The sequence below is a fragment of the Cricetulus griseus genome, chromosome 9, assembly GCF_003668045.3.
Source record: "Cricetulus griseus strain 17A/GY chromosome 9, alternate assembly CriGri-PICRH-1.0, whole genome shotgun sequence".
Classification (NCBI taxonomy): domain Eukaryota; kingdom Metazoa; phylum Chordata; class Mammalia; order Rodentia; family Cricetidae; genus Cricetulus; species Cricetulus griseus.
In genome coordinates this window covers 21,521,356-21,546,606 of record NC_048602.1, presented here as the reverse complement: position 1 = coordinate 21,546,606, position 25,251 = coordinate 21,521,356, and the positions used below count along the sequence as shown (strand labels likewise).

Sequence of the window (25,251 nt, the reverse complement as noted above, 5' to 3'; positions counted from 1 at the left end):
GGCGGCGGCTCGGCGAGTGCGAGCGGCGCCGCGGGGTGGAGAAGGATCGCTTTGGCCCCACGACGCGGAGACGGGGCAGGCAGACGACGGCGGGCGGAAGCGCCCGAGGCTAGACCCGGGGCTTCCAGCCGCTCGCAGCCGGGAAGCCGGGTGCGAGCCGCCGCGGCGGGGGTGGGTGGCAGGCCGTGTGTGACGCCCCCGGAGGTCCCGAGGCTTCCCGTGCCGCGAGGCCGGACGGGACGCGCGGCTTTGTGCACGGCCCCAGCTGTCTGACGACGCCCCCCCAACCCCCGACCCTGGAGATGGAGCTGGAGCAGAGGGAGGGGTGAGTGAGGGCAGCCGAGCTCTGTGTCAGCCAGGAATCGGGAAAGCGCCCCGGCCGGCCGTGCTGATCCCAGGGAGCGTGGGGGCTGCGGCTTGTGCAGATGCTTTCTTGTAGAATCGCTTTGGGGGTGCTGGGGAGCGGGGGGGGGGCTGTGCTGGAGCATCCTGGGGGTGGGGAGGATTAGGAGTTTGTGCGCCCTCGTGGGTCTGAAAGCAGGAGAGCGTGGGCTCTGAGGGCTCAGGGAGGAGGCTGGGGTCTCGTTCCTGGGTGTGAGGGGGGAGGAGGGGTAGGACCTGGACCCCTGGGTGTGAGTGAGGGAGGAGGGGTAGGACCTGGACCCCTGGGTGTGAGTGAGGGAGGAGGGGTAGGACCTGGACCCCTGGGTGTGAGTGAGGGAGGAGGGGTAGGACCTGGACCCCTGGATGTGAGTGAGGGAGGAGGGGTAGGACCTGGACCCCTGGGTGTGAGTGAGGGAGGAGGGGTAGGACCTGGACCCCTGGGTGTGAGGGAGGGAGGAGGGGTAGGACCTGGACCCCTGGGTGTGAGTGAGGGAGGAGGGGTAGGACCTGGACCCCTGGATGGGAGGGAGGGAGGAGGGGTAGGACCTGGACCCCTGGATGGGAGGGGGGAGGAGGGGTAGGACCTGGACCCCTGGGTGTGAGTGAGGGAGGAGGGGTAGGACCTGGACCCCTGGATGGGAGGGGGGAGGAGGGTTGTTGGGACCTGGACCCCTGGGTGTGAGTGAGGGAGGAGGGGTAGGACCTGGACCCCTAAATGTGAGGGAGGGAGGAGGGGTAGGACCTGGACCCCTGGGTGTGAGTGAGGGAGGAGGGGTAGGACCTGGACCCCTGGATGTGAGGGGGGAGGAGGGGTAGGACCTGGACCCCTGGGTGTGAGTGAGGGAGGAGGGGTAGGACCTGGACCCCTGGATGTGAGGGGGGAGGAGGGGTAGGACCTGGACCCCTGGGTGTGAGTGAGGGAGGAGGGGTAGGACCTGGACCCCTGGATGTGAGGGGGGAGGAGGGGTAGGACCTGGACCCCTGGGTGTGAGTGAGGGAGGAGGGGTAGGACCTGGACCCCTGGATGTGAGGGGGGAGGAGGGGTAGGACCTGGACCCCTGGGTGTGAGTGAGGGAGGAGGGGTAGGACCTGGACCCCTGGGTGTGAGGGGGGAGAAGGGGTAGGACCTGGACCCCTGGATGGGAGTGAGGGAGGAGGGGTAGGACCTGGACCCCTGGATGTGAGGGGGGAGGAGGGGTAGGACCTGGACCTCTGGATGTGAGTGAGGGAGGAGGGGTAGGACCTGGACCCCTGGATGTGAGTGAGGGAGGAGGGGTAGGACCTGGACCCCTGGGTGTGAGTGAGGGAGGAGGGGTAGGACCTGGACCCCTGGATGTGAGTGAGGGAGGAGGGGTAGGACCTGGACCCCTGGGTGTGAGTGAGGGAGGAGGGGTAGGACCTGGACCCCTGGGTGTGAGGGAGGGAGGAGGGGTAGGACCTGGACCCCTGGGTGTGAGTGAGGGAGGAGGGGTAGGACCTGGACCCCTGGGTGTGAGTGAGGGAGGAGGGGTAGGACCTGGACCCCTGGGTGTGAGTGAGGGAGGAGGGGTAGGACCTGGACCCCTGGATGGGAGGGAGGGAGGAGGGGTAGGACCTGGACCCCTGGATGGGAGGGGGGAGGAGGGTTGTTGGGACCTGGACCCCTGGGTGTGAGTGAGGGAGGAGGGGTAGGACCTGGACCCCTAAATGTGAGGGAGGGAGGAGGGGTAGGACCTGGACCCCTGGGTGTGAGTGAGGGAGGAGGGGTAGGACCTGGACCCCTGGATGTGAGGGGGGAGGAGGGGTAGGACCTGGACCCCTGGGTGTGAGTGAGGGAGGAGGGGTAGGACCTGGACCCCTGGATGTGAGGGGGGAGGAGGGGTAGGACCTGGACCCCTGGGTGTGAGGGGGAGGAGGGGTAGGACCTGGACCCCTGGATGTGAGGGGGGAGGAGGGGTAGGACCTGGACCTCTGGGTGTGAGGGGGGAGGAGGGGTAGGACCTGGACCCGAGCGTCCGAGGAGGAACTGGAGAACCCGAATACACGTTTCCTGAAACCTCTCGGCCCCACAGGACCATGGCAGCCGTGGGCTTTGAAGAGTTCTCAGCGCCACCAGGCTCAGAGCTTGCTCTGCCTCCCCTGTTTGGAGGCCACATCCTGGAGAGTGAGCTGGAGACAGAAGTGGAGTTTGTGTCCGGTGGTCTGGGTGGTTCAGGACTCCGGGAGCGGGATGAAGAGGAAGAGGCAGCCCGGGGTCGCAGGCGTCGCCAACGGGAACTGAATAGAAGAAAGTACCAAGCTCTAGGTCGGCGCTGCCGGGAGATCGAGCAGGTAGGTGAGTGTGGATTCCCATTTGGGGGTCCTCTGGCTTAAACTGCCGGGAGATCGAGCAGGTAGGTGAGTGTGGATTCCCATTTGGGGGTCCTCTGGCTTAAACTGCCGCCGCCGCCTCCTCCTCCTGCTCCTCCTCCTCCTCCTGCTCCTCCTCCTCCTCCTGCTCCTGCTCCTCCCCCTCCTCCTCCTGCTCCTCCCCTTCTCTTTTCATTTCCTCTTGTACCAGGACAAGTAAATAAACAGATCCATGTGGGTCGAACTCAGCCGGGCAGCCTGAGGAAGGGCTTACTCTGGCTTAGAATTTGTCAGGGAAGGCATGGCATTGTGGCAAGAGGATGAAAAGCTGACCACAGTCGGGAAGCAGAGGGAGATGGAGAGATGGGTACTGGCGCTCGGCTTGACCTTCCCTTCCTCTGGAAGAGCAGCCAGTGCTCTTAACCTCTAAGCCATCTCTCCAGTTTTCAAAATGCTCACTTCTTTAGGTACTGGTTTAGAATTCCAACAAATCTGTGTGCCGGTCCTGGGAGAGGAGAAGCTGGGGAACCAAGAGATTGGGGAGGGATTCCAGACGCTGTGTAGCACATGGGTACACAGTGTAGACGGTGCCAGCAGAGTCCAGACAGGGCCATTGGATCTCGTGGAGCTGGGGTTACAGAGGTTATGAGCTACCTAGTGTGGGTGCAGGGATCTGAGATCTGGTTTTCTGAGAGAACAACAAGTACACTCTATATATGTTATTTTTCTTATATATATTCTAGTGTATACAAGATACTCGTAAGCATGCACACATATGAGCACACACACACACATAATGTTTATGAGTATTTTGCCTGCATCTGTGTCTGCGTGTCATGTTGTGTATGCTTAGTACCCACAGAGACTGGACCAGGACATTGGATCCCTGTGGAATGAGAGTTACAAATGGTTGTTAGCCACTGTTTGAGTGCTGGGAATTGAGTCTGGGTCTCCTGGAAGAACAGCTAGTGCTCTTTATCAATGAGCCATCTCTCCAGTAACCCCCCACTAAATAAGCCCTCTTAACTGCCGAGCTAGCTGTTGCTCATCCCCTAAACCTCCATACCTAATCCACCCACTAAGAATAGATTTCACACGCTCGGGTAATTAAGATCTTCGAGTCTCTATGCGGCTGATGTGTGGCAGAGCCAGGAAATTGGGGGTCTTTGTGATCACAAGGAACATATACTTCAGCCCTTGTCCGAGTCACATCCCGTTCCTTCCGAGACTGGGCTGGGGTCTTCAGAAACCTCCAGGGCTGCTCCCTGACCCAGAAATTTTTTCTTTCTGACTTGTCTCCTACTTACCATTCAGGTGTCGGCCTAAAGGTCTTCTGATGGCTTTTATCACAGTAGCCATCTTCTATACCTGCCATGGAGACTGTTGGTGTCTACCAGACGCTCTGGTGCTTGAATTAATGACTTTCACGTTTCTGTGACCCCAGCACCCAACAGAAGCAGCTTAAAGGGAGGAAAGATTCACTTTGGCTCATGATTCCAGTGCATCATGGCGAGGATGCTCCATGGAGCGGAGCAGCTCGGGTTGCATAGGCAGGGGCATGTGGCAGAGGCTTTTCACATCATTGTGTACCAGGAAGCAGAGAGGAAGACAGGAACCACAGACTGGGTATAACATTCAGAGGCCCAGCCCTCATAATTGATTTCTGCTTGGCAGATAACATTTCCTGAACTTTCTCAAGCCTCCCACCAACAGCTGAGAGCCAGGCTTTGAAAGCTTGAGTCCATGATGGTGCGGTGGTTGAATGGCAGTGGCCCTCATAGCTTGTATGCTGGCATGCTTGGTCTCTAGTTAGTCAACTATCTGGAAGGGTTATGAGGTATGATGTTATTGGAGGAGGTGTGTCTCTGGGGGTGGGCTTTGCGGTTTGAAAAGCTCATGCCAGGCCCAGTCTCCTTTTCTGCCTGCTGCCTGCAGATTGGAATGTAAATTTCTCAGCTACTGCTCCAGAGCCTGTCTGCTTCCCACTGTGATGATAATGGACTAACCCTCTACAACTATAAGCAGTTCCCCATTAAATGCTGTCTTTTATATGATTTGTGTTGGTCATGGTGTCTCTTCACAGCAACAGAACAGTAACTAAGAAAGGGGGTTATATTTCAGATCCAAAGTGAAAAGTTGTGTAAGCACTCGTATCAGCAAGGTTTGACTGAGGCTCTATCAGGCAGGCGCCGTTAAGTCCTGGGGGACACAGGCACGTTCCTGTCACTAGGGAGCTTATGTTGTGGGTGGGGAGACAGACAGTACAGAGCTTGTGGGCGTGAAGAAAAAAATAAAGGAGCTGGGTGGTGCGGCCCATGGCTTTAATCCCAGCACTTTAATCACAGTGGAGACAGGTGCATCTCTGTGACTTCGAGTTCGAGGCCAGCCTGGTCTATAGAGCAAGTTCCAGGACAGGCTCCAAAGCCACAGAGAAACCCTGTCTTGAATCCCCGCCCTCCCGCAAATAATAAATGAGTAAGCAAAAGAAAAGAGAAAAGAAAAAGAAAAAATAAAGCTGAGCCAGAGCCCTGCGAGTTCCAGGCCAGCCATGCTCCATAGTGAGCTGCTGGCTATAAATAAATAAATAAATAAATAGTGGGTGTGTGTGGCCAGGGTTCTGGTATGATAGCCGGGGAAGCGGTGTCACACAGCTAAGGGGACTCCCTCACTCAGTAGGTGACATTTTAACTAAAAATTGACTGTAGGGGAAATGTAAGCCCCAAATAGAAGGGAGACCAAGTGGGAAGGCCTTCCCTAGAGCAGGAGTGTGGTCTGGGAAGTCAGGTCCAGGCCAGCCCCTGGCACTTGGTGTTATGAGGAGGATCCGCTCACAGTGGACAGGAGAAAGGAGTAAACGAGTAGGGCCTTGGGCCCCAGAATGTCTCCATAGAGCCAGGTACCTGGGAGGGGTGGCATTCGAAACCCTCAATGAGTGAATGGGAGAGTAGATGGAGTCCAGCTGACCTGGCATCTCAGTTACTTTGCTGCTGCTGTGGTAAAATGCCATGGCCCAGGCAACTTAAGGAAGAGTTTATTTTAGCCGAGGGTTCCAATCCAAAATGGTGGAGTAGAGGCACCTGGAGGCTGAGGGCTCACATCTTGAACAACAAGCATGGAGCAGAGAAACAGCGCTGGAAATGGTGTGAGGCTTTAGAAACTTGAGAGCCCCTCCCCCCATGATGCCCTTCCTCCAGTACGGCCACACCTCCAAGACCTCCCCAAATAGTGCCAACGGCTGGGAACCAAGTCTTGCCATGCCAGAGCCTTTGAGGACGGTTCTCTCTCAAACCACTGCATTGCTTCTGCCTTCCCTCAGGTGAACGAGCGCGTCTTGAACAGGCTCCACCAGGTGCAGAGGATAACGCGGAGACTCCAGCAGGAGCGCAGGTACCATTCTGCAAGCCCTGTGGGGACCCAGCGCCTTCCACCCCGCCTGCCATCTCTCCTCTTCCGGGCCCTCACAAGGCACAGGGACAAAGCTGAGGCGAAGGGCGCAGAGTGAGATAAGTGGAGAAGCCGACTGGGTCTCGGAGAGGCGAGCTGGCCCTGGGACCGGGGTAAGGGGTAGTGTGTGCTCCGTGGAAGTGGAGAGGACAGCAGGAAGGAAGCAGCCGCACAGAGCTCACTTGCTGTGTCTCTGAGCTGCCCCTCCAGCCTCAAGGGCAGCAGCAGCAGCATCCGGAGGCTGCAGCGAGGCACTGTGGCCAGCTCAGGTTGGCACCTCCTGTGGAGCACTGGTGTCACACCGTGACCAGGCAGGTGTGAGCCCTGTAGCCAACCTGCTGTGGCGCACTGGCACAGGGACCAGCTTATGTTTCTCGGAGCTCTGGGAGGCCAAGTCCACCCAGCTCTTCTCAGCTCCACAGCTGGGCACACTTGACCCTGTGGGCCGTCCTGGTGTCTCGGTCCTCCTAGGCTGTTCCTTCTCAGCCATCTCTGCCGAGCTGTCTCCACCCTCCCAGAACCTCACCCAGTAGTCGGTTCCCAGGATTCATTGTCAGGTATGGTAGCTGCCAGCTACAGGTGTCTGTTTCTGCTTCTATTTGATAAATTAAAGTTTAAATTTCCATACCGGAGAAGTGGATTTTGGTGGTTAAGAGTGCTTCCTGCTCTTGCAGAGGACCCCGGTTCAATTGCCACCACCCACATGGTGGCTACCAACTGTCTGCCTGGACCTCCAGGCTAGGGGATCCAGCTCCCTCTCCTGGCCAATGTGGGCATCAACATGTATACAGGAAAATTTCTATACACCTGAAATAAACAAACGAACAAACCCACCCTCAAACTTAAGTGGAAAGAGAGAGAGAGCTGGGGATATAGTTCAGAAGTAGTAACGTGCTTGCCTGGAATCTGCCGGAGAGGGGCTCATTAGTGGAGCACCTGCCTAGAATCCGCCAGGAAGGGCGGGGCACGTGGCCCAGCTGTACAGCATTTGCCTAGCATGTTCAAGGCCTTGAGTTCAATCTCTGTCCCCCCTGCCTTTTTCTTTATTTTAATTTTATTTGTTTTACATCTCAACCACAGTTCCTCCTCTCCTCCCAGTCACCCCACCCCTCTTCTGTTCCCCACACCTCCCTTTCTGTTGAAGAAAGGGCAGGTTTCCCATGGATATGAACAAAACACGGAGTATCAAGTTGCAGTAAGACTAAGCACCTCCCCTTGTATTCAGGCTGGACAAGGCAACCCAGTATGGAGAATAGTGTCTCAGAAGCTAGCCAAAGCATTAGGGACAGCCCCTGCTCCCACTGCTAGGAGTCCTACTCAAAGACCAAGCTACACAAATGTCACACATATGTAGAGGGTTAGGTTGGTTCCATCCAGACTCCCGGGTTGTTAAGACTGTTGAGTTCCTGTGAGCCAGGTTAGTGGATGTTGTGGGTTTCCCTGTGATGTCCTTGACTCCTCTGGCTCCTACAATCCTTCCACCCTCTCTCCAGCAGGATTCCCCAAGCTCGGCCGAGTGTTTAGCTGTGGTTCTCTGTCTCTGTTTCCATCAGTTGCCGAATGAAGCCTCTCTGGTGACAGTTGGGCTAGGCACCAATCTATGAGTATGTCAGAATATCACCGGGCATCATCACATTGACTTTTTATCCAGTCCTGTTTGGTCCTATCCTAGGTCTCTGCATCATCCAGCCTCTGGGTCCTGGAGCTCCAGCAATGTCAGGGGTGGGTTTACTCTCCTGGCTCAGGTCTCAGGCTGGACCAGTCATGGGCTGGCCACTCCCTCTATGCCACTGTTACCCCAGCACATCCCACAGGCAGGACAGAGGGTTATATGCTTGGATTGGTGTCCCAGATCCTGCACTGGAAGTCTTGCCTGGTCACAGGAGATGGCCAGTTGAGCTGCTCGGATGCTGTTCTATTGCTAGGAGTCTTAGCACGGGTTGTCCTTGGAGATTCCTGGGAATTATCCTTATGCCCGGTTTCTACCTTTCCACTCGTCTCTTTCAGTATGCGCCCCCTCCATCCCCCACCTTATCCCTCTGTCCAAATCACCATCCTCCTTCAGTCCACCCACAGAGGACCTCCTATTTCCCACGCCCACAGAGATCTGAGCACCCCTCTTGAGCCCACCTTGCTACCTAGCATCTATGGGTCTGTGGTTGGTAGCATGGCATCCTTTTTAGCTAATATCCACTCAGGAGTGGGTAAATTTGTATGTAAGAGGACTACTGATTTTTGAGTTAATCTTGTATCCAGCTACTTCGATGCAGTTGCTTATCAGCTGTGGGTGTTCCCTGGTAGAATTTTTGGGGTCACTTAGTATGCTATCCATGTCATCTGCAAATAGCAATACTTTGACTTCTTTTCCAATTTGTTGAATTTCCAATTCTTGTCCAATTCTCCTTTTGTCGTCTCATTGCTCTAGCCAGAACTTCGAGTTCTGTCGAATAGACATGGAGAGAGTGGACAGCCTGTGTCGCTCCTGATCTTAGTGGAATCGCTTGGCGTTTCTCTCCATTTAGTTAGAAGTTGACTGTCAGCTTACTGTATATTGCTTTATTATACTTAGGTATGTTCCTTTTATCCCTGATTTCTCTGAGACCTTTGTCATGAAGGGGTGTTGGATTTTGTCAAAGGCTTTTGCAGCATCTGAGATGATGGTGTGGAATTTTTCTTTCAGCTTGTTTGTATGGTGGATTACATTGACAGACTTCTGTATGTTGAACCATCCCTGAATCTCTGGGATGAAGCCTAGTTGATCATGGTGAATGATCTTTTTGTTGTGTTCTTGAATTCAGTTTGCCAGTATTTTATTGAGTATTTTTGCATCAATGTTCATGAGGGAAATTGGTCTGTAATTTCCTTTGTTTGTTAAATCTTTGTGTTTTCTTTATTGCTTCTATTTTGGTTTTCCTGTGTTGAATAGTTTTTCTGTTTTTTTAAATTGTCTTTTCCTTGATTTATTTAAGCCAGTTTTTCCTCTTTCAGGACCTCTGTCATCTTCATACAGTTGTTCTTAAGGCCATTTTCTGTTGTTTCAGTTGCCTTGGAATACTCAGGTCTTACTGTCTCTGGCTAGCTGGGATCTGATGGTCCATGTTGCCCTGGCTGTTGTTGATTGGTTGGGTCCATACATTGGTGTTTAGGCATCTGGTTTCGGGATAATTATAGTTCTAGGTCCCGATTTTTAAGCTTGTCTTTGTTAGATGGGTGTTTTGTTTTTGGTTTCTGTTTCTTTGGGGTCTTCTAGTCTTTGTGGCTTGGATTTTTGGTGGTTAGCATGACTGCCGATTTAGTAAGGAGTCTCTGTCCAAGATCTGGTGGTTAGCTTGGCCTTTTGGTGCCATGAGGGTCGGGGGTGGGATGGTCTCTGTTCTTGTGACTTGGGTGACCCATTTTTTTCTGGCCGCTGTAGTCTGCACCTGTTCTTTCGACTGTCATGGTCTATATCTGAGCAGTGAGATTCTGCTAGAGTTGGGGGCAGGTCCCAGCAGTGGTGCTGGTGATCGGGGGGGGGGGGGGACAGAATGAGGGAAGCAGTGCAGCTGGGCGGGCCAGCAGATCGCTCATCTGGTCTGACTGGTGTGGACTGTACCTGAGCTGATGACGTCGGCCCCTTTCACATTTTTACTTTATGTGTTTGGGTGTGTGGCCTGCATGTGTACCAGTGCACCACGTGTGTGAAGTAGACAAGGAGGCAAGAAGAGAACATTGCAAACCCTGGGTTTCAGAAGGTTGCAAGCTGCCACGTGGTGCTAGGATTCAAACCTGGGTCCTCTGGAGGAGCATCCAGTACTCTCAATGAATGAGCCATCTCTCTAGCCCTCGGGCGTGAGAATGGAGCTAGAGTTATAGGCGGTTGTGAGCCACCCAGTGAGGGTGCTGGGAACTGAACTCAGGTCCTCGGGAAGAGCTGTGTGCTCTCACCCCTCCAACCCTTGGTTTGGTTTTTATTTTTGCTTAGAGGCAGGGTTATTCTGTGTAGTAGTGGCTGTCCTGGAACTCTGTGTAGACCACTGTGTCCTCTAACTTCCTAGTGCCTCTGCCTTCCTAGTGCCGGGATTTAAAGGCATGTGTCACCACGATCAGGTGTTTGTTTTTGATTTTTCTAGACAGGGTTTCTCTGTGTTAACAGTCCTAGCTATCCTGTTTGTAGACCAGGCTGGCCTCGAATTCACAGAGAATCCACCTGCCTCTGCCTCCCAAGTGCTGGGGTTAAAGTCGTGCAATTGTTTGCTTTTAATTAGTTTATTTTTAAAAATCTCCTGTGTCACCGCGTGGTAGTGGCACACCTTTAATCCCAGCACTCAGGAGATACAGGCAGGAGGATCTGAGTTGGAGGCCAGCCTGGTCTACAAAGCAAAGATAGCCAAGGCAGAGAAACCCTGCCTCAAAAAAAAAAAAACAAAAAAACAAAAAAAACAAATAAACAAGCTTGAGCCTCCCACTCAGCGGTGCAATACTTGTAAAGCATGCTCGAGGCCCTGGACTCAGTCTTCATTACCAACAACAAAACCGGAACTCAGCAGAATGTTTGGCAGATGCTGACACTCACACCGTGTACTTTAGAACAGTCTTGGAATGTACACCTACAGCACCTAGCCCAGCCAAGGATGTCAAGCACCATTCACAGACTTTGGGTCAGACAGGTTCCCAGGCTATGCTTTCAGACTCCAGAGCTCCAAACCTTTCTAGCTTGGGACAACCTTATATTGAAGTAAAGGGAGATCGGGACTTTTCATCCTTTACTTCCCTCCCTTACAAGATAAGATGCCCCAGTGCCTGCATTTCTGTTCACACAGGTTCCTCATGAGGGTTCTGGACTCCTACGGGGACGACTACAGGGCCAGCCAGTTCACCATCGTGTTGGAGGTGAGCTCTGGTCTCCAGGCAGTTGGGGAATGGTGTGGAGTCCAGTGAAGTCTTTAACTGCCTCTAATTCTCATCTTACCAGGATGACGGCAGCCAAGGCACAGATGTCCCCACCCCAGGCAATGCTGAGAATGAGCCTCCAGAGAAAGAGGGGCTTTCTCCTCCCCAAAGGACACCCGTACCCCTAGACCCCAGCAGCCCGGCCCCTGGCGAGGGGCCCAGTGGGCGGAAGAGACGGCGGGTACCACGGGTGGGAGCCTCGTTAACTCCAGAACTGGCCCCAGTGCAGGTGGAAGCCGAGGGCTGGGGCCAAGGCGTGGTGAGAATCCCAAACTGGGCTTTGAGGGGGCTGGGGCTGGGGGAGGGCTGGGCAGAGTGGCAGCAGAATCGAGGACAGGTAGGATAGGAGAGAGGAGTTGGAAAATTGAGGCTAGAGTTTGAAGAAAATGACTAGATACAGGAACGGGGGAGAAGAGGAAGTCAGTTGAGGGATGCTTCCCAGGGTTGCCTCAAGTGAAGGGCCTGGGAAGCCAGCGCCCTCAGGCTGATGGGTGCGAGGGCTGTGGGTGGGTGCGTCTCCTGCATCTCCATATCACTCACTTCTGTCTCGTTATCTTTCCAGATCAAGGTTGAGGAAGACTTTGGCTTTGAAGCAGATGAGGCCTTGGATTCAAGTTGGGTTTCTCGAGGGCCCGACAAACTGCTACCCTACCCTACCCTAGCCAGCCCACCCTTTGACTAACCCTCTCTCCCCAATAAACAGACCCCCCAACACACACACTACACTTGTCTAAGCCACTGTCAGCTGCTCCCATCCCTGAAACACTCGGGTTGTGGGCCTGGAGGCCGAGGTGGAAGATTGCCATTAGTGTGAGGCCCACCCTGGCTACACACTGAGCTCCAGGTCAGCCTAGCTACATACATAGACTTCCTGCTTTCAAAGTGACAGAAAAAGACTGGGGTTGGTTTTCACATTTCTATTGGGGGGCAACAGGGAAGTACTCCATCATCAGGCGTATTCACAGGTTCTTCAGCCATTCCAGGCTTGGGCCCTTAGGGTCCTGGGGGTGCGTGGGGATATCCGGCATGTTCCCATCATCTCGAACAGGCACTGTAAACAAAAGGATGAGCCACTGAGACCAGCAGATCCCCAGCATCCTGTAGAGAACAGCCTCTACGTTCAGAGACAGTACAGGACGCCAGGTGGGAAAGAGGAGAGGGAGGGCCAGAGACGCAGCAGAAGCAAGGACAGGCAGACTTGAGGGAGGATCTCTCAACAGGGGTGGAGGAACCCAGAGGAGCAGAAGCGTGCAGAGAGAAACTCAAGGCATGTTAGGTTGACCATCCCAACGCAGCAAGGACTCTCCTACACAGCTGTGTCTGACCCCTCCCCACGGCACAGGCCCCGGCTCACCTGGGTAGTTGTAGGGTGTGGCCTTGTTGATCATGCTGGCATACTTGGTGTAGGGGCTAACCATGGGCATAATTATCGCTGTGGAGAAAGACACAGGTGTGGGACCCAAGGATGAAGTGGCTCTCCAGAGGTGGGAAAGGGAGGAAACTGAGCCCTGGCCAAGGGGAGCAGGAAGGGCCAGCACAACCAGGAGGGCCCTTTGGCGGGGTGGGGTGTCCGTCCCTCTGCACTCCACCATTCCCACTTTAACAGGTTGGTGTAACTCCTGAGACTGGGGAGTAGCGGAGAGGTCAGAGCCTAGCACTCAGGAACACATAAGGCCCAAAGGCTGGTCACAGGTTGACAGCTTTTGGGTTAGCCTATGTGGGCTATAGCCAAGAGTTTTCAGGAGGGGGGTGTATTAACAGGAATGCTGTATGCTAACAGGCCAGTGTTGCCGATAGAAGGCTACAGCCTCATGCAACGTCACATCTTCAACTGTGCATGTTAAAAGGAGGCTGGAGATGGCTCAGTAAGAGAACTTTTTGCCTTTGCAGAGTTTGGCTCCTAGTACCTGGGTTGGATGGCTCACAACTTCCTGCAACTCTAACTCCACCTCCAGGGTATCCAACAAACTCCCACACGTGGCATACAGAGACACTGATACACATAAATCTATTTTTTAAAGGTGATTGGGCTGGAGAGATGGCACATCAGTTAGGAGCACTTGCCGATCTTCCAGAGGGCTTGAGTTCAATTCCCAAGCTATGTCTGTCAGCTCACAACTGCCTATAACTCCCGACTCAAAGGATCCCGTGCCCAGTTCTGGACTCTACAGGCATACACACGCGCGCGCACACACACAAACACACAGACTCTACAGGCATACACACGCGCGCGCACACACACAAAAACACAGACTCTACAGGCATACACACGCGCGCGCACACACACAAAAACACAGACTCTACAGGCATACACGCGCGCGCGCACACACACACACTCTTAAGGATTTCCAGGTGTGGTGGTGGCTCATGCCTGGAGAACCCAAGGCAGACTGCTTTGATTTTGAGGCCAGCTTAGGATAAATAGTGTGTTCCCCTAATTAAAAAAACAAAAAACAAAAAAAACTAAAAAGGTACAAATAAAATCCATTCTAGGAAGTATTTAACCTTGGAGTTGTGAAAGTATTTGTACCTGCAGGCAAATCTGACAACCGAGTTAAATCCCTAGGACTCAAGAGTGGAAGCAGAAAACAGACTTCAGCAAGTTGTCCTCTGACCTCCACAACCAAATGGTGGCAATGACACACTGACACACAGACACACAGACACACAGACACACACAGACACACACACACACACACACACACACACACACACCCCTGCACACGTAATTTTAAATTTAAAGAACACATTGCAAGCCAGGCCGTGGCGTTGGTGGCGAAGGCCTTTAATCCCAGCACTCGGGAGGCAGAGGCAGGCGGATCTCTTGAGTTCGAGGCCAGCCTGGTCTACAGAGCTAGTTCCAGGACAGCCTCCAAAGTTACACAGAGAAACCGTCTCAAAAAACAAGAACGGACTGCGTACGCCTCAAACCATGATCCTAACATTTTTCTACATTTAAAAAAGCCTCATGGCTCTCTGAAGTCACGGTGGGGTCTAGAACGTCGTCATCCCCCACACGTGGGGCCGGCAGTGTTGACAAGAACTGTGGGGGCTGCGAGAACTGTCACACCCCAGACCTTCAAGAACCAGAATTGGCTCGCCCACCCCACCCCACCCCAGGGGCGGGGAGGGCAGGGAGGGAGGGAGGGAGGGAGGGATGCAGGGTGAAATGTCCCGAGTTCGCACCCCGGCTCCCTCCCGGGGCTCGCACGCACGCTCGCACTCACCGAGGCCCCAGATGGAGAAAGACACCACCAGCACCGGCTGCTTCGCCCAGGCGTCCTTGAGGAAGGCGGTGAGCCCTGCACCGGTGGGAGGAGAGTCACCCTTGGGGGAGCTGCTGCCGTGACCTCTAACCCCCTGCTCCGCTGCGGCCGTGACCTCTAACCTCCCGACCGCCGGCTGCCCCCCCCTCCCGGGACGGGCCCCCCACCGCCGCGCCCCAGAGCTCGCTCTCCCGAGCCTCAGTCTCGGGCCGCCCGGCCCCCCCGGACCCACCCGAGCCCCGCGCACCCCACGGCCAGCACTTACTCGCGGCCATCTTGGTCTCGGAGGCGACGAGGGCGCCGAGGTCTCTGGGAGTTGTGGTCCCTTTTCCTGGCGTTGAGGCTCCGCCCCCCTGGGCCCGGCCTTTCGGAGTTAGGAAGGCGAGGGCGCGGAGCCTCGCGGGAGTTGTAGTTCCAGAGTGAGGCTCAGCCCACTCAAACCAGAACAGAAGATTTTAAACCGCGGCGGGGACTTGGCTCACCGGCTGTTTCTCAACGTTTTATTTTAGCTTTAAATAAAAAAAAAAGCGGATCAAAGGAGTAACTTGGAGTTCTCCTGCGAGAAAGTCCGTTTCACTTGCAAGCCACAGCTAGACATCCCCTCGTTCTGGAAGTTCTAAATGGATATCCAGTAGATTAAGGGCTTTCTGTGTTTCATGTTACTAGCGTGCAGTTCTTTTTGTTTTTTTAAAGATTTTATTTATTACGGGTGTGGGCCTAGGTCCTATCCCAAAGGATACAATAGACACTGATGACACCCTATGGAAGGCCTCACCATCCAGGGGAAGCAGAAAGGGTATGTGACAGATAAGGTTTTAGTTGGGGGAGTTGGGGAGGGTAGGGAAGGACGGGTGGGAGAAGGGAACTGGGATTGTCATGTAAAACAATCCTGTTTCTGATTCAAATAAAAAAAGTTGGGAAAAAAACCCATTTTATTTATTATGCATACAACATTCTGCTTCCATGTATATCTGCACACCAGAAGAGGGCGCCAGATCTCATAACGGATGGTTGTGAGCCACCATGTGGTTGCTGGGAATTGAACTCAGGACCTCTGGAAGAGCAGTCGGTGCTCTTAACCCCTGAGCCATCTCTGCAGCCCCCAGTTCTTTTTATTTTATTTTATATTTGCCCCCGCCAAGTGTTGGGATAAAGGTCTGCGCCACCACCGCCCCGCCTGCCCTGTCTTTAGTTTTATTATTTTGAGACTGAAATCCGGGCAGGAGAGGCAGTCCACCTCCCACCGAGCCACGCCTCCAGCCAGCCCCTCGTGCTCTCCATCTGAACCACGCCCCCAGGCTATAGCAGGCGGATTTCTAGGCCAAGTCCTTTACTGTGGACTGTCACATTTTCGTGCCCCGCCTTTAGTTTTTATTTTGAGACAGGGTTTTATGAAATGGTTCAAGTTGGTCCCGCAAGCTTTGAACTTGGGGGTCCCCTTGCTTTGGCTTTCCAAAGTAGGTAGGTGAGATTACGAGCCCGAGCCTCCAAGAATGTACACATCACAACAAATAAAAATTAAAAAAAAAAATGTATCTGGCTTGAATGAGTGAGACCCGGGACTGTGAGGCAGTGATGCACTCTGAGCCTTCTCTTCCTCATCAGCATAGTATATATTGCTCACCAAGGATATTTTTCTCTTTCCTCCTTTTCTTTTCCCCCCTCCTCCTCCTCTTCTCAGCACCGGGGCTAGAGCACACTGGGCAAGCAGTCTCTCGCTTAGCTACAGCATTCCCAGCCCCGCCTCCCCTACTTTTAAGTTGAACTAACGGACACCACAGGCTATGACTGTTCTCTTGCAACTTTTTCCCAGACAGCGGGGCTATGACACAGTTACCCAGGGGCCTCCACCTGACTCCTCTCTTCCCTAAACAGGGCTCTCACACGGCTTTCTGGTGTTGCTTCATTCCCTCGGCAGCTAGAAGGCAGGATCTTATTTTCCCCAGCTCCACGGAGAGTGCCCGCCATGATCCTGTGGCTGACAATCCAGCTGTTGACCCTCTGTGAGCTGTCCCTCCCCTCTGTGTGTGTGTGTGGGGGGGGGGTCCTTGGCTGGGCTGAGAGCTGTATCTGATCATCTGGAATTCAACATCCAGTTTAGAAAAAGGAGTCGGAACTGGTACCCAGATACCCGGGTCCTAAGTGGGGGAAGACAGGCAGACTGGGGTGAGCACAGGTTTCTCTGCATCTCCAGGCGGGAGGAAAGTAAGTGGTATCTGGGGTCAAGGAATATACTCAGATCTCGTGGCAGAGGGACAGGAAAGAGGGAGGGTATCCAGTCTTCCAAACCCCAAGGGGGAGAGCAAAGGTCCTCTTGAGTCAGAGCACCGGCTTCTTAAGTATCTGGGGAATGGAAGTCTGGAGTTTTGCTGGATCCTTAGAAAGATGGGGATAGGAGTCTTAGTTTCCGGAGGAAACAGAAGCTGTGTAATCAGATCCCAGGGCTCCCAATGAGGGAAAACGGGTAGTCACAAAGCTTTGTGAAGAACTGGCTCCTAACCTTCTGCAGGGCCTGCATGTCATACGGACATCACACTGACAGGTGAGTGGCGCACTCCAAATGCTCTCCTTTATGCTGCTCACAACCGGTCTACAACCGCTCACTTAGTTTGATGGCCACCTTCACCCCAGATTTCTTTGTTCCCGTCTCCTCTCTTCTGTCCATCCATCCTCTACCTCCCGTATTCCTTTCCTTTCTTCCTTTTCTCCTGTCTCTTTCCCTCACCTCGTTTCCTTCTTCCTCTTCCTTCCTTCCCTCATTCTCCTTTGCCCTCCCCCTCCTTCTCCCCGTCTTCTCCTCTCTCCCCGTTCCCTTCCTCCTCGTCCCCTTTCCTCTCCTCTCCCTTCCCTTTTCTTCATCCCTTTAGGGATCATTATAGGTGAGTATAGAAGACCATGGATGTGGACTAAACTAGACCATCTTTTTTTTGACATTTTTATTTAAAAACAATCTTTTCTCATTTTACATACCACTCCTGCCCCTCCTCCCACTCTCCCCACCTTCCCCCCGCACCGACATCCACTCCTCAGAGTAAGGCTTCCCATGGGGAGCCAGCAAAGGCTGGCCCATCCCTTTGAGGCAGGACCAGCCCCTCTCCCCCATCTAGGCTGAGCAAGTTATTCCTCCATAGGGAATGGGCTCCAAAAAGCCAGTTCAAGCACTGGGGATAAATCCTGGTCCCACTGCCAGTGACCTCACAGACTGCCCAAGCCACACAACTGTCACCCACGTTCAGAGGGCCCAGTTTGGTCCCATGCAGCTTCCCCGGCTGTCCGTGGAGAGTCAGTGAGCTCCCACTAGCTCATACACCATCATCTTCATTGCATAGCCTTGAACAAACCAGGGATCTTGAAGACTCCGTTTCCTTCTCTGGAAAATGGGCTGCAGTAAAGATTTAATATAATTATATAGGTAACCCGTAGGCTCAGATCCTGGCACAGTCCGGGGCTCCAGACATAGGATTTCCTGCATGCCAGTTATACCAGTGTCTCTCATTGGAGCCTGCTTTCCATAAAAAGAGGGTTCCCCTATCCCAAGATGGTCTCACCTTAGACTTTCTGATGGAGTTCGTCTTTCCTTTCTCTTTAACTTTCTTCCATTGGATTCCAGTTTTGAATGAGAGCCATCTGGGAAGCCATTCATACCTGAGTTATCAGTTAACTTAATTTCATCGTTATGTGTGTGAGTGTTTTGCCTGTATGCATGTATTTGCACCGCATGCGTGCCTGGTGCTGGCAGAGTTCAGAAGACAGCTTTAGGATTCTCTGGAGCTGGAGTTACAGGTGCTTGTGAGCCACCATGTGGTGCTGAGAATCCAACCCCAGTCTTTTGCAAAAGCAGCAAGTCCCCCTTTACTGCTGAGGCGTCTCTCCAGCCCCCTGGTTTTAAACTCCTTTTGTCATTATTATTTAAAATGATAAAGCTAATGGGTAATCCTGGTTACAAAGTCTCAGTCAAAAAGATACAACAATCTTCCCCTTCCTGTGTTCCTGAAACAAGCTTCGGGATCTACAAAAAAATTTTCCATGCATTCATACACACCACGCATTTATACACTTCCCCTTTTTCTGGCCAGATCAAAGTTGGTATTTCATGACCCATTCTGTTCTGGATCTTAAATGTTAAACTTAACCATCTGTCTTGGAGCTCTTTCCCAATTGTTACAGTTTTTTGTTTGTTTGTTTGATTTTGGTTTTTCGACACAGGGTTTCTCTGTGTAGCTTGGAGCCTATCCTGGCACTCGCTCTGGAGACCAGGCTGGCCTTGAACTCACAGAGATCCGCCTGCCTCTGCCTCCCGAGTGCTGGGATTAAAGGCATGCACCATCAATGCCCGGCAGTTATTATTATTTTTTTTTACTTTTGAAATTTATTTACAAATAAGTTTGCCTACGGTGAGGCAGCGGAATCATTGGGTCATTGATCATGTTATGCTTTTGTTGTTTGGATATGTACTAAGGATGGTTTGAACCTATGGTCTTGTAGCTAGTGGGCTAGTGCCCGCTCAGCAACACTCCCAGCTCCTCACTGGGGCATTCTAAGGAGGTGTTCTACCACTGAGTCACGCCCACCAGCCCTCCCTGAGGGATGACTACACATACCCCACTACACCGAGTTTTCTATTCTATCACCTATTTAAGAAAAAGATTTATTTTTTTAAATTATGTGTATGTGTTTGTGTCTTTGGGGAAGCATGTATACATACATGAGTGCAGGTGCCGGCAGAGGCCAGAGGTGTCAAGATTCCCCTGGAGCTAGAGTTACAAGTAGTTATCAGTTGCCCACTGTGGGTGCTACATGCTAAACCTAGGTCCTCTGCAAGAGCAATAAGCACTCTTGACCATTGAGTCATCTCTTCAGTTCCCTATTCTACTATCTGTAAAGGAACCAGCTTCCAACATTGTTATTGTTTTTTGAGACAGGGTTACTCTGTATTGCTTTAGAGGTTGTCCTGGAACTCGCCCTGTAGACCAGGCTGGACCTCAAACTCACAGAGATCTGCCTGCCTCTGCCTCCCGAGTGCTGGGATTAAAGGTGTGCACCACCAATGCCCAGCTCAACATTGTTATAGCAAAGACTAAGTTAGGGAACATGTTTAAACCATAACAGTAATTATTGCCATGCGGCAAACCATAACCTCTTATAGTGAGGTGTGATGGTACAGCCCTATCATCCTAGCACTTGGAAGCTGAGGCAGAAGGATTACAAGTTTGAAGCCAGCTTGCACCACTAGTGAGTTCTAGGACAAACTGAGCTACATAGTGAGGCTTTGTTTCAAAACAAATAAACAAAAAAAACCAGCAATAATAAGACCAAACAAAACAAAGTAACCATTTATGGTATGTTTTGAAACTATGCCTTAAAATTGTGGAGAAGGGGTTTGGGGTTTAGCTTGGTTGGTGGACCGAGCAAGCCCCAGTATTGCATAGATGGGGAGGGGAGGTAGTGGTCCTGATGGTGGCACATGCTTATGATCCAAGAGGATTTGAAGTTCGAGGTCATTCTCCACTACATAGCGAGTTCAAGGCTTGCCAGTTACACAAGACTTTGTCTCAAAAAAAAAAAAAAATTATGGAGGCGGTTTGAGGCTGTATCTTAGTAGTGAGTGATTACCCACAATGCATAAGGTCCTGGGTTCAATCCTTGGCACGGAAACAAATAGCTATGGGTAAAACCTGCAGTCAGACCTTCATTTGGGCTGCCAGTTCACAAATAAAGACAAGGACTTATTAATTACGAAAGCTTGGCCATTAGCTTAGGCTTGTCCCACTAGCTCTTATAACTTAAATTACCCCATGTTTTCATTAGTCTATGGTCTACCACGTGGTTTTTACCTCCCTCCCATTCTGTGTGTCCGACTCTCCCATGTCTCAAAGGTGTCCCCGCCTTCCTTCCCAGAGTCCTCTCTGTCCCTGGAAGTCCTGCCTAGCTATTGGCCATTCAGCTTTATTAAACCAATCAGAAGATGCCTTGGCAAAGATACACCTTCACAGTGTAAACAGATATTCCATAACAAAAAAATTCCGAGTTAGAGGTGGGCATTCTTGGTACCTTAGGGGAGGAGGATTGTAAGATGAGGAAGGGGTCCCCTCCGCTCTCTTCCCCACGGTTCCCCTGGGGCAGATAGGACTTTTCCTGTCTTCCTCTTCTGTCCTCTCTCTTTAATCTGCCAAGGTCCCCTACACAAGGTTCCCTCATGCTTTATCATAACAGCAATGGTTGTGCAAGCCTTTAATGTCAGCACTCAGGAGGCAGAGGCAGGTGGATCGCTGTGAACTGTAGGCATGCCTTGTCTACAGAACAAGTTCCAGTACAGTTATGCCTGTTACACAGAGAAACCCTGCCTTGAAGAAACAAAACAAGCCGGGCGTTGGTGGCGCACACCTTTAATCCCAGCACTCGGGAGGCAGAGGCAGGCGGATCTCTGTGAGTTCGAGGCCAGCCTGGTCTCCAGAACGAGTGCCAGGATAGGCTCCAAAGCTACACAGAGAAACCCTGTCTTGAAAAACCAAAAACAAAAATCAAAAAACAAAAAAAGCTCAATGTTAGAGTCCTGTAATTTTCAGCTAGTTTGGGCCAGCTGTAATTATACCCCGGGCCCTCCCCTCCTTTATAGAGACTTAAGAGCAAGAGAGATGGGAGTCTGTCCCACATCTGCTTAGTCTCCTGAGGCTGCTGGAATGGAGGGTCCTGAGATTCCCAAACACTTTTCTTTATTAAGCTCCCCCAGCCTTATCCCCCCAGCCATGGCTGGGGGCTCATCCTGCTGCAGTTGTGACTCCTGGAGTCAACGTGACCTTGAGGTGCCGCGCCCCCCAACCTGCCTGGAGGTTCGCACTCTTCAGAACTGGGGTCCTAACCCCTCTGCGCTTCAGGGATGTGTCCGCGGAGCTGGCTGAGTTCTTCCTGGAGGAGGTGACTCTGGCCCAGGGGGGCAGTTATTACTGCCGCTATCGCAGGACAGACTGGGAACCGGGGGTCTGGTCCCAGTCCAGCAATGTCCTGGAACTGCTGGTGACAGGTGAGGTCCCGGGAGGCATGGGAGAAGGGCCCAGGAGCGAGATTAAGGTGGAGGGGGGGCGTGGGGCGGAAGAGGGACACGAGGAGAGAGACGATGGGGGGGGTGGATGGAGAGATTCCTGAACATACGGGAACCGAAGAGGGTGAGTTTGGGGGTTCGGGAAGAGAGGCAGGAGAGAAGGGAGGAGGAAAGGGAGGGGGAAGAGAGAGAGAGAGACAAGCCAGCCTGCTTAAGACCTTACCTGTATTCCACAGTTCAGCTGCCCAGACCATCACTGGTGGCTCTACCCGGGCCTGTGGTGGCCCCAGGAGCCAACGTAAGCCTGCGCTGTGCAGGCCGCATGCCAGGCATGAGTTTCGCGCTGTACCGCGTGGGCGTGGCCACCCCTCTGCAGTACATCGACTCTGTGCAGCCCTGGGCCGACTTCCCTCTGATGGGCGCCAGTGCCCCGGGCACCTACAGTTGCTATTATCACACGCCCTCTGCCCCCTATGTGCTGTCACAGCGCAGCCAGCCACTGGTCATCAGCTCCGAAGGTGAGCTGTTCTGGTCCTTCTTCAGATCCCCCCAAGGGTCAGGCGGTGGTGGCGCACGCCTTTAATTCCAGCACTGCGGAGGCAGAGGCAGGAGGATCTCTGTGGGTTCCAGGCCCAGCCTGGTCTACAAAGCTACACAGAGAAATCCTGTCTTGAAAAGCAAAACAAACAAACAAGGGTCCAGGGACATCAACCCCATTCAACTTAGAGACTTGGAAACAAACAAACAAACAGACCCCAGGGTCCAGGGACATCAACCCCATTCAGCTTTAGAGACATGGAAACAAACAAACAAACAGACCCCAGGGTCCAGGGACATCAACATCATTCAGCTTAGAGACTTGGGAAACAAACAAACAAACAGACCCCAGGGTCCAGGGACATCAACCCCATTCAACTTAGAGACTTGGAAACAAACAGACACCGAGGGTCCAGGGACATCAACACCATTCAGCTTGGAGACTCGGGAGTTGCATCAGAAACGCAGAAGAGCATCAAGACTCTGGGATAAGGGACCAACACCTGTCTCCCTCTCTTTGGCCTACAGGTTCTGGCTCCTCGGACTACACTCAGGCAAACCTCATTCGCTTGGGGCTGGCAGGCCTGGTCCTCATCTGCTTGGGCGTCTTAGTTACCTTTGACTGGCACAGCAGAAGCTCTGCTTTTGGCCGCCTCCTGCCCCAGCAAAACTGGGTGTAGCCACGTGGGATGGGAAGAGAAACCTTGGAGGCGGGCAGCGAAGCCGGGACCTCGGTGACTGGTTACCATGGAACATTCCAGGCCTCCAGACTCCACGAGATCAATCGTCCTCCCTCACCTTTCTGCACTGTAGCGTCCTGCTGGGTCCTCTCCTAGACCCGTGAGGGGAGTGGCCAATACTACTGGGTTTTCTCTTTGATTGTAAAATGGTTCGATAACCACATAATTGCGCTTGTTAAAGGATTAAAAGCAGTGACTGGCCTATGGTAAATGATGTTCTGTTAATGTTAGTGACTTTATCCTACCTTGAAAACCCCTTCCCGGGGCTGGAGAGATGGCTCAGCCGTGAAGAGCAATCAATGCCTGCTCTTCCAAAGGCCCTGAGTTCAACTCCCAGCAACCACATGGTGGCTCACAACCATCTATAATGAGATTTGGTGTCCTCTTTTGGCCTGCAGGAATTACATGCAGGCCGAACACTATAAATAAATAAATCCTTTTATTTTATTTTATTTATTTTTTGGTTTTTCGAGACAGGGTTTCTCTGTGTAGCTTTGGAACCTATGCTGGCACTCGCTCTGGAGACCAGGCTGGCCTCGAACTCACAGAGATTCGCCTGCCTCTGCCTCCCGAGTGCTGAGAGTAAAGGCGAGCATCACCACTGTCTGGATAATTTCTTATCTATGCTTTGCCACCTGGCTTGGTGCCTTTTCTCAGGACAGCCTGCCCATCTTGCTTCTGCTGGCTACAAGAGCTAGTTCCAGGACAGCCTCCAAAGCCACAGAGAAACTCGGTCTGGCAAAACAAAAACAAACAAACAAAAACAAACCAATCACAGCAACATATATTCACACATTGTAAAGGAATATTCCACAGTGAGCCTCATCTCACCAGGTTTAATGACTTACCAAGATAAATGACTGGCTCCTAGTCCATTTAAGGCAGAGTTTCTCAACCTGTGGGTCTTGACCCCTTAAGGGGGGAGTTGAACGACCCTTTCACGGGGTTACCCAAAACTACCTGCATATCAGATATCTATACTGTGATCCAAAACGGTAGCAGAATTATAGTTATGAAGTAGCAACAATATATATATATATATATATATATATATATATATATATATATATATTGGGTTTTCGAGACAGGGTTTCACTGTAGCTTTGGAGGCTGTCTGGAACAAGCTCTTGTAGACCAGGCTGGTCTCGAACTCACAGAGATCCTCCTGCCTCTGCCTCCCGAGAGCTGGGATTAAAGGCGTGCGCCACCACCGCCTGGCAACAAAAATATTTTTATGGGTGGGAGTCGCCACAACGTGAGGAACGGTACTGAAGGGTCACGGGAAGGTAGAGGACTCCGGCTCTAGGTCATTTAGAGCGAATCCATAAAGACAAAGAATACAGTGGCCTGTATGACTTGAGAGCCTCAAAGGGAAGGGACGTGCTGGACCTCCCCACTGGACTCCTTGTGGTCTAGGAACAATGTCTGGGGCATTTGTCTTCTTGGGCAGGCTTGACATGAGTGTGAGGTCCTTGGATGGAGGTTGCAAGCTGGAGGACACTGTCACTTCCAGAGGTCCCCCTACTTGGTAGATTGGATATGGTTCTAGAGGAGGCTTATAGCTTGATGGCTTTGAGCCTCAGCTCTTCCACTATTCTGTGGCATACATTTGACTTTTTTTTTTAAAAAATTAAAGAATATTTATTATTTATTTTCAATATGCATGTATGTGTGTGAGCACGCGTGCACATTTCAGATCGCAGGTGGACAACTGTGTGAAGCCATTTCTCTCCTTCCTTGGGTTCTGGGAACAGACTAAGGCTGCCGGGTTTACAGGGCAAGCATCTTTACCCGCTTAACCATGTTACTGGCCCCCACATCTGACTTCTTTTCTCTGTGTGTTGCACATTTGTTTATGTATTTATTTATCGTGTGTGCGTGCGCAGGTGTGTGCACGCACAAGTGTTCGTATGCATGACGTAGCTCTCACGTAGAGGAGGCCGGAGGTCAACTTTAGGGAGTCAGTCAACTCTTGGCTGAAATGTCCTGGCTGACCCTAATGGTAACAGGAAAGAGCTTTTTGGCACGGACTAGATGAATTCCTTGGATTGGTTCCTCACTCACTTGCATGTTTCTAGTAGCGGGGTAGCCGTGTAGCACAAACCTGTCAAAAGGGCATCACTTGCCTGTTTCTAGTGGCCAAGTAGCACAAACGTGTGAAAACGGCATCCAAGTTAACGTGCTACTGCCATCTTGTGGCCGATTGCTGAACAACAGTAGAACCCAGACCATCACATCCGTGCACATGGTTAGGACCAATAGTTGCTAGCTGGTGTTGTCTATTTGGGAAGACGGTTGCGACAGGTGGTGATACCATCCTCAAAACAGAACATGTAATTAAAAACCTTCCGCACCAGCTGTCCCATGCCCTGGGTACAGTGACGGGCTGAAGGCGGGGTGTTAGTGAGTCCACCAGACCCAAGATAAAAATGATAAATGGATGTTTTATTGGGGAACAACTTACCCAGATAACAATAAAGAACCACAGTGGCGTTTCTGCTCCAGAAGACGCAGTCTCTGCCCTCCCAACTTCTCCACCTTCCGTCACATCCTCACCTGAAGCCACGCCCCAAAGGGGGCA

General features: G+C 52.3%; 3 protein-coding genes across 4 annotated transcripts; 2 read left to right on the top strand and 1 right to left on the bottom strand.

The window, feature by feature from the left end:
- The first annotated feature begins 44 nt into the window (after nt 1–44).
- Nucleotides 45–11,811, top strand: Tfpt (TCF3 fusion partner). The gene is made up of 6 exons (XM_027431010.2): nt 45–325; nt 2,436–2,694; nt 6,029–6,099; nt 10,959–11,028; nt 11,111–11,347; nt 11,651–11,811. Exons 1-6 carry the CDS (start codon nt 303–305, stop codon nt 11,768–11,770), a joined length of 780 nt encoding a protein of 259 aa, XP_027286811.1. The 5' UTR covers nt 45–302; the 3' UTR covers nt 11,771–11,811.
- A 179-nt stretch (nt 11,812–11,990) lies between these two features.
- Nucleotides 11,991–14,707, bottom strand: Ndufa3 (NADH:ubiquinone oxidoreductase subunit A3). Its single transcript, XM_027431013.2, has 4 exons — nt 14,620–14,707; nt 14,316–14,390; nt 12,443–12,520; nt 11,991–12,139 (listed from the first exon to the last, which is right to left on the bottom strand). Exons 1-4 carry the CDS (start codon nt 14,627–14,629, stop codon nt 12,048–12,050), a joined length of 255 nt encoding a protein of 84 aa, XP_027286814.1. The 5' UTR covers nt 14,630–14,707; the 3' UTR covers nt 11,991–12,047.
- A 1,613-nt stretch (nt 14,708–16,320) lies between these two features.
- On the top strand, nt 16,321–22,652 carry Oscar (osteoclast associated Ig-like receptor). 2 transcript variants are annotated; one of them, XM_035449223.1, is made up of 5 exons: nt 16,321–16,357; nt 16,864–16,896; nt 21,076–21,380; nt 21,635–21,911; nt 22,459–22,652. In XM_035449223.1, the coding sequence occupies exons 1-5, from the start codon at nt 16,321–16,323 to the stop codon at nt 22,608–22,610; spliced, it is 804 nt and encodes a 267-aa protein (XP_035305114.1). In that variant the 3' UTR covers nt 22,611–22,652. The 2 variants fall into 2 exon arrangements, with proteins under 2 accessions (XP_035305114.1, XP_027286812.1); XM_027431011.2 differs by having other exon boundaries at nt 16,321–16,381; nt 21,076–21,375; nt 21,630–21,911.
- Nucleotides 22,653–25,251: the final 2,599 nt, after the last annotated feature.

Bases quoted from the DNA above. Each gene is read 5' to 3' on its own strand.
- Oscar (XM_027431011.2), top strand. From the start codon at position 16,321: ATGATCCTGTGGCTGACAATCCAGCTGTTGACCCTCTGTGAGCTGTCC. The intron at 21,376-21,629 runs GTGAGGTCCCGG...TGTATTCCACAG, and splicing joins CCTGGAACTGCTGGTGACAG to TTCAGCTGCCCAGACCATCA. The intron at 21,912-22,458 runs GTGAGCTGTTCT...TTTGGCCTACAG, and splicing joins ACTGGTCATCAGCTCCGAAG to GTTCTGGCTCCTCGGACTAC.
- Tfpt (XM_027431010.2), top strand. From the start codon at position 303: ATGGAGCTGGAGCAGAGGGAGGG. The intron at 6,100-10,958 runs GTACCATTCTGC...CTGTTCACACAG, and splicing joins AGACTCCAGCAGGAGCGCAG to GTTCCTCATGAGGGTTCTGG. The intron at 11,348-11,650 runs GTGAGAATCCCA...TTATCTTTCCAG, and splicing joins AGGGCTGGGGCCAAGGCGTG to ATCAAGGTTGAGGAAGACTT.
- Ndufa3 (XM_027431013.2), bottom strand. The intron at 12,521-14,315 runs GTGAGTGCGAGC...CTTTCTCCACAG, and splicing joins TTTCTCCATCTGGGGCCTCG to CGATAATTATGCCCATGGTT. The intron at 12,140-12,442 runs GTGAGCCGGGGC...TTTTGTTTACAG, and splicing joins CACACCCTACAACTACCCAG to TGCCTGTTCGAGATGATGGG.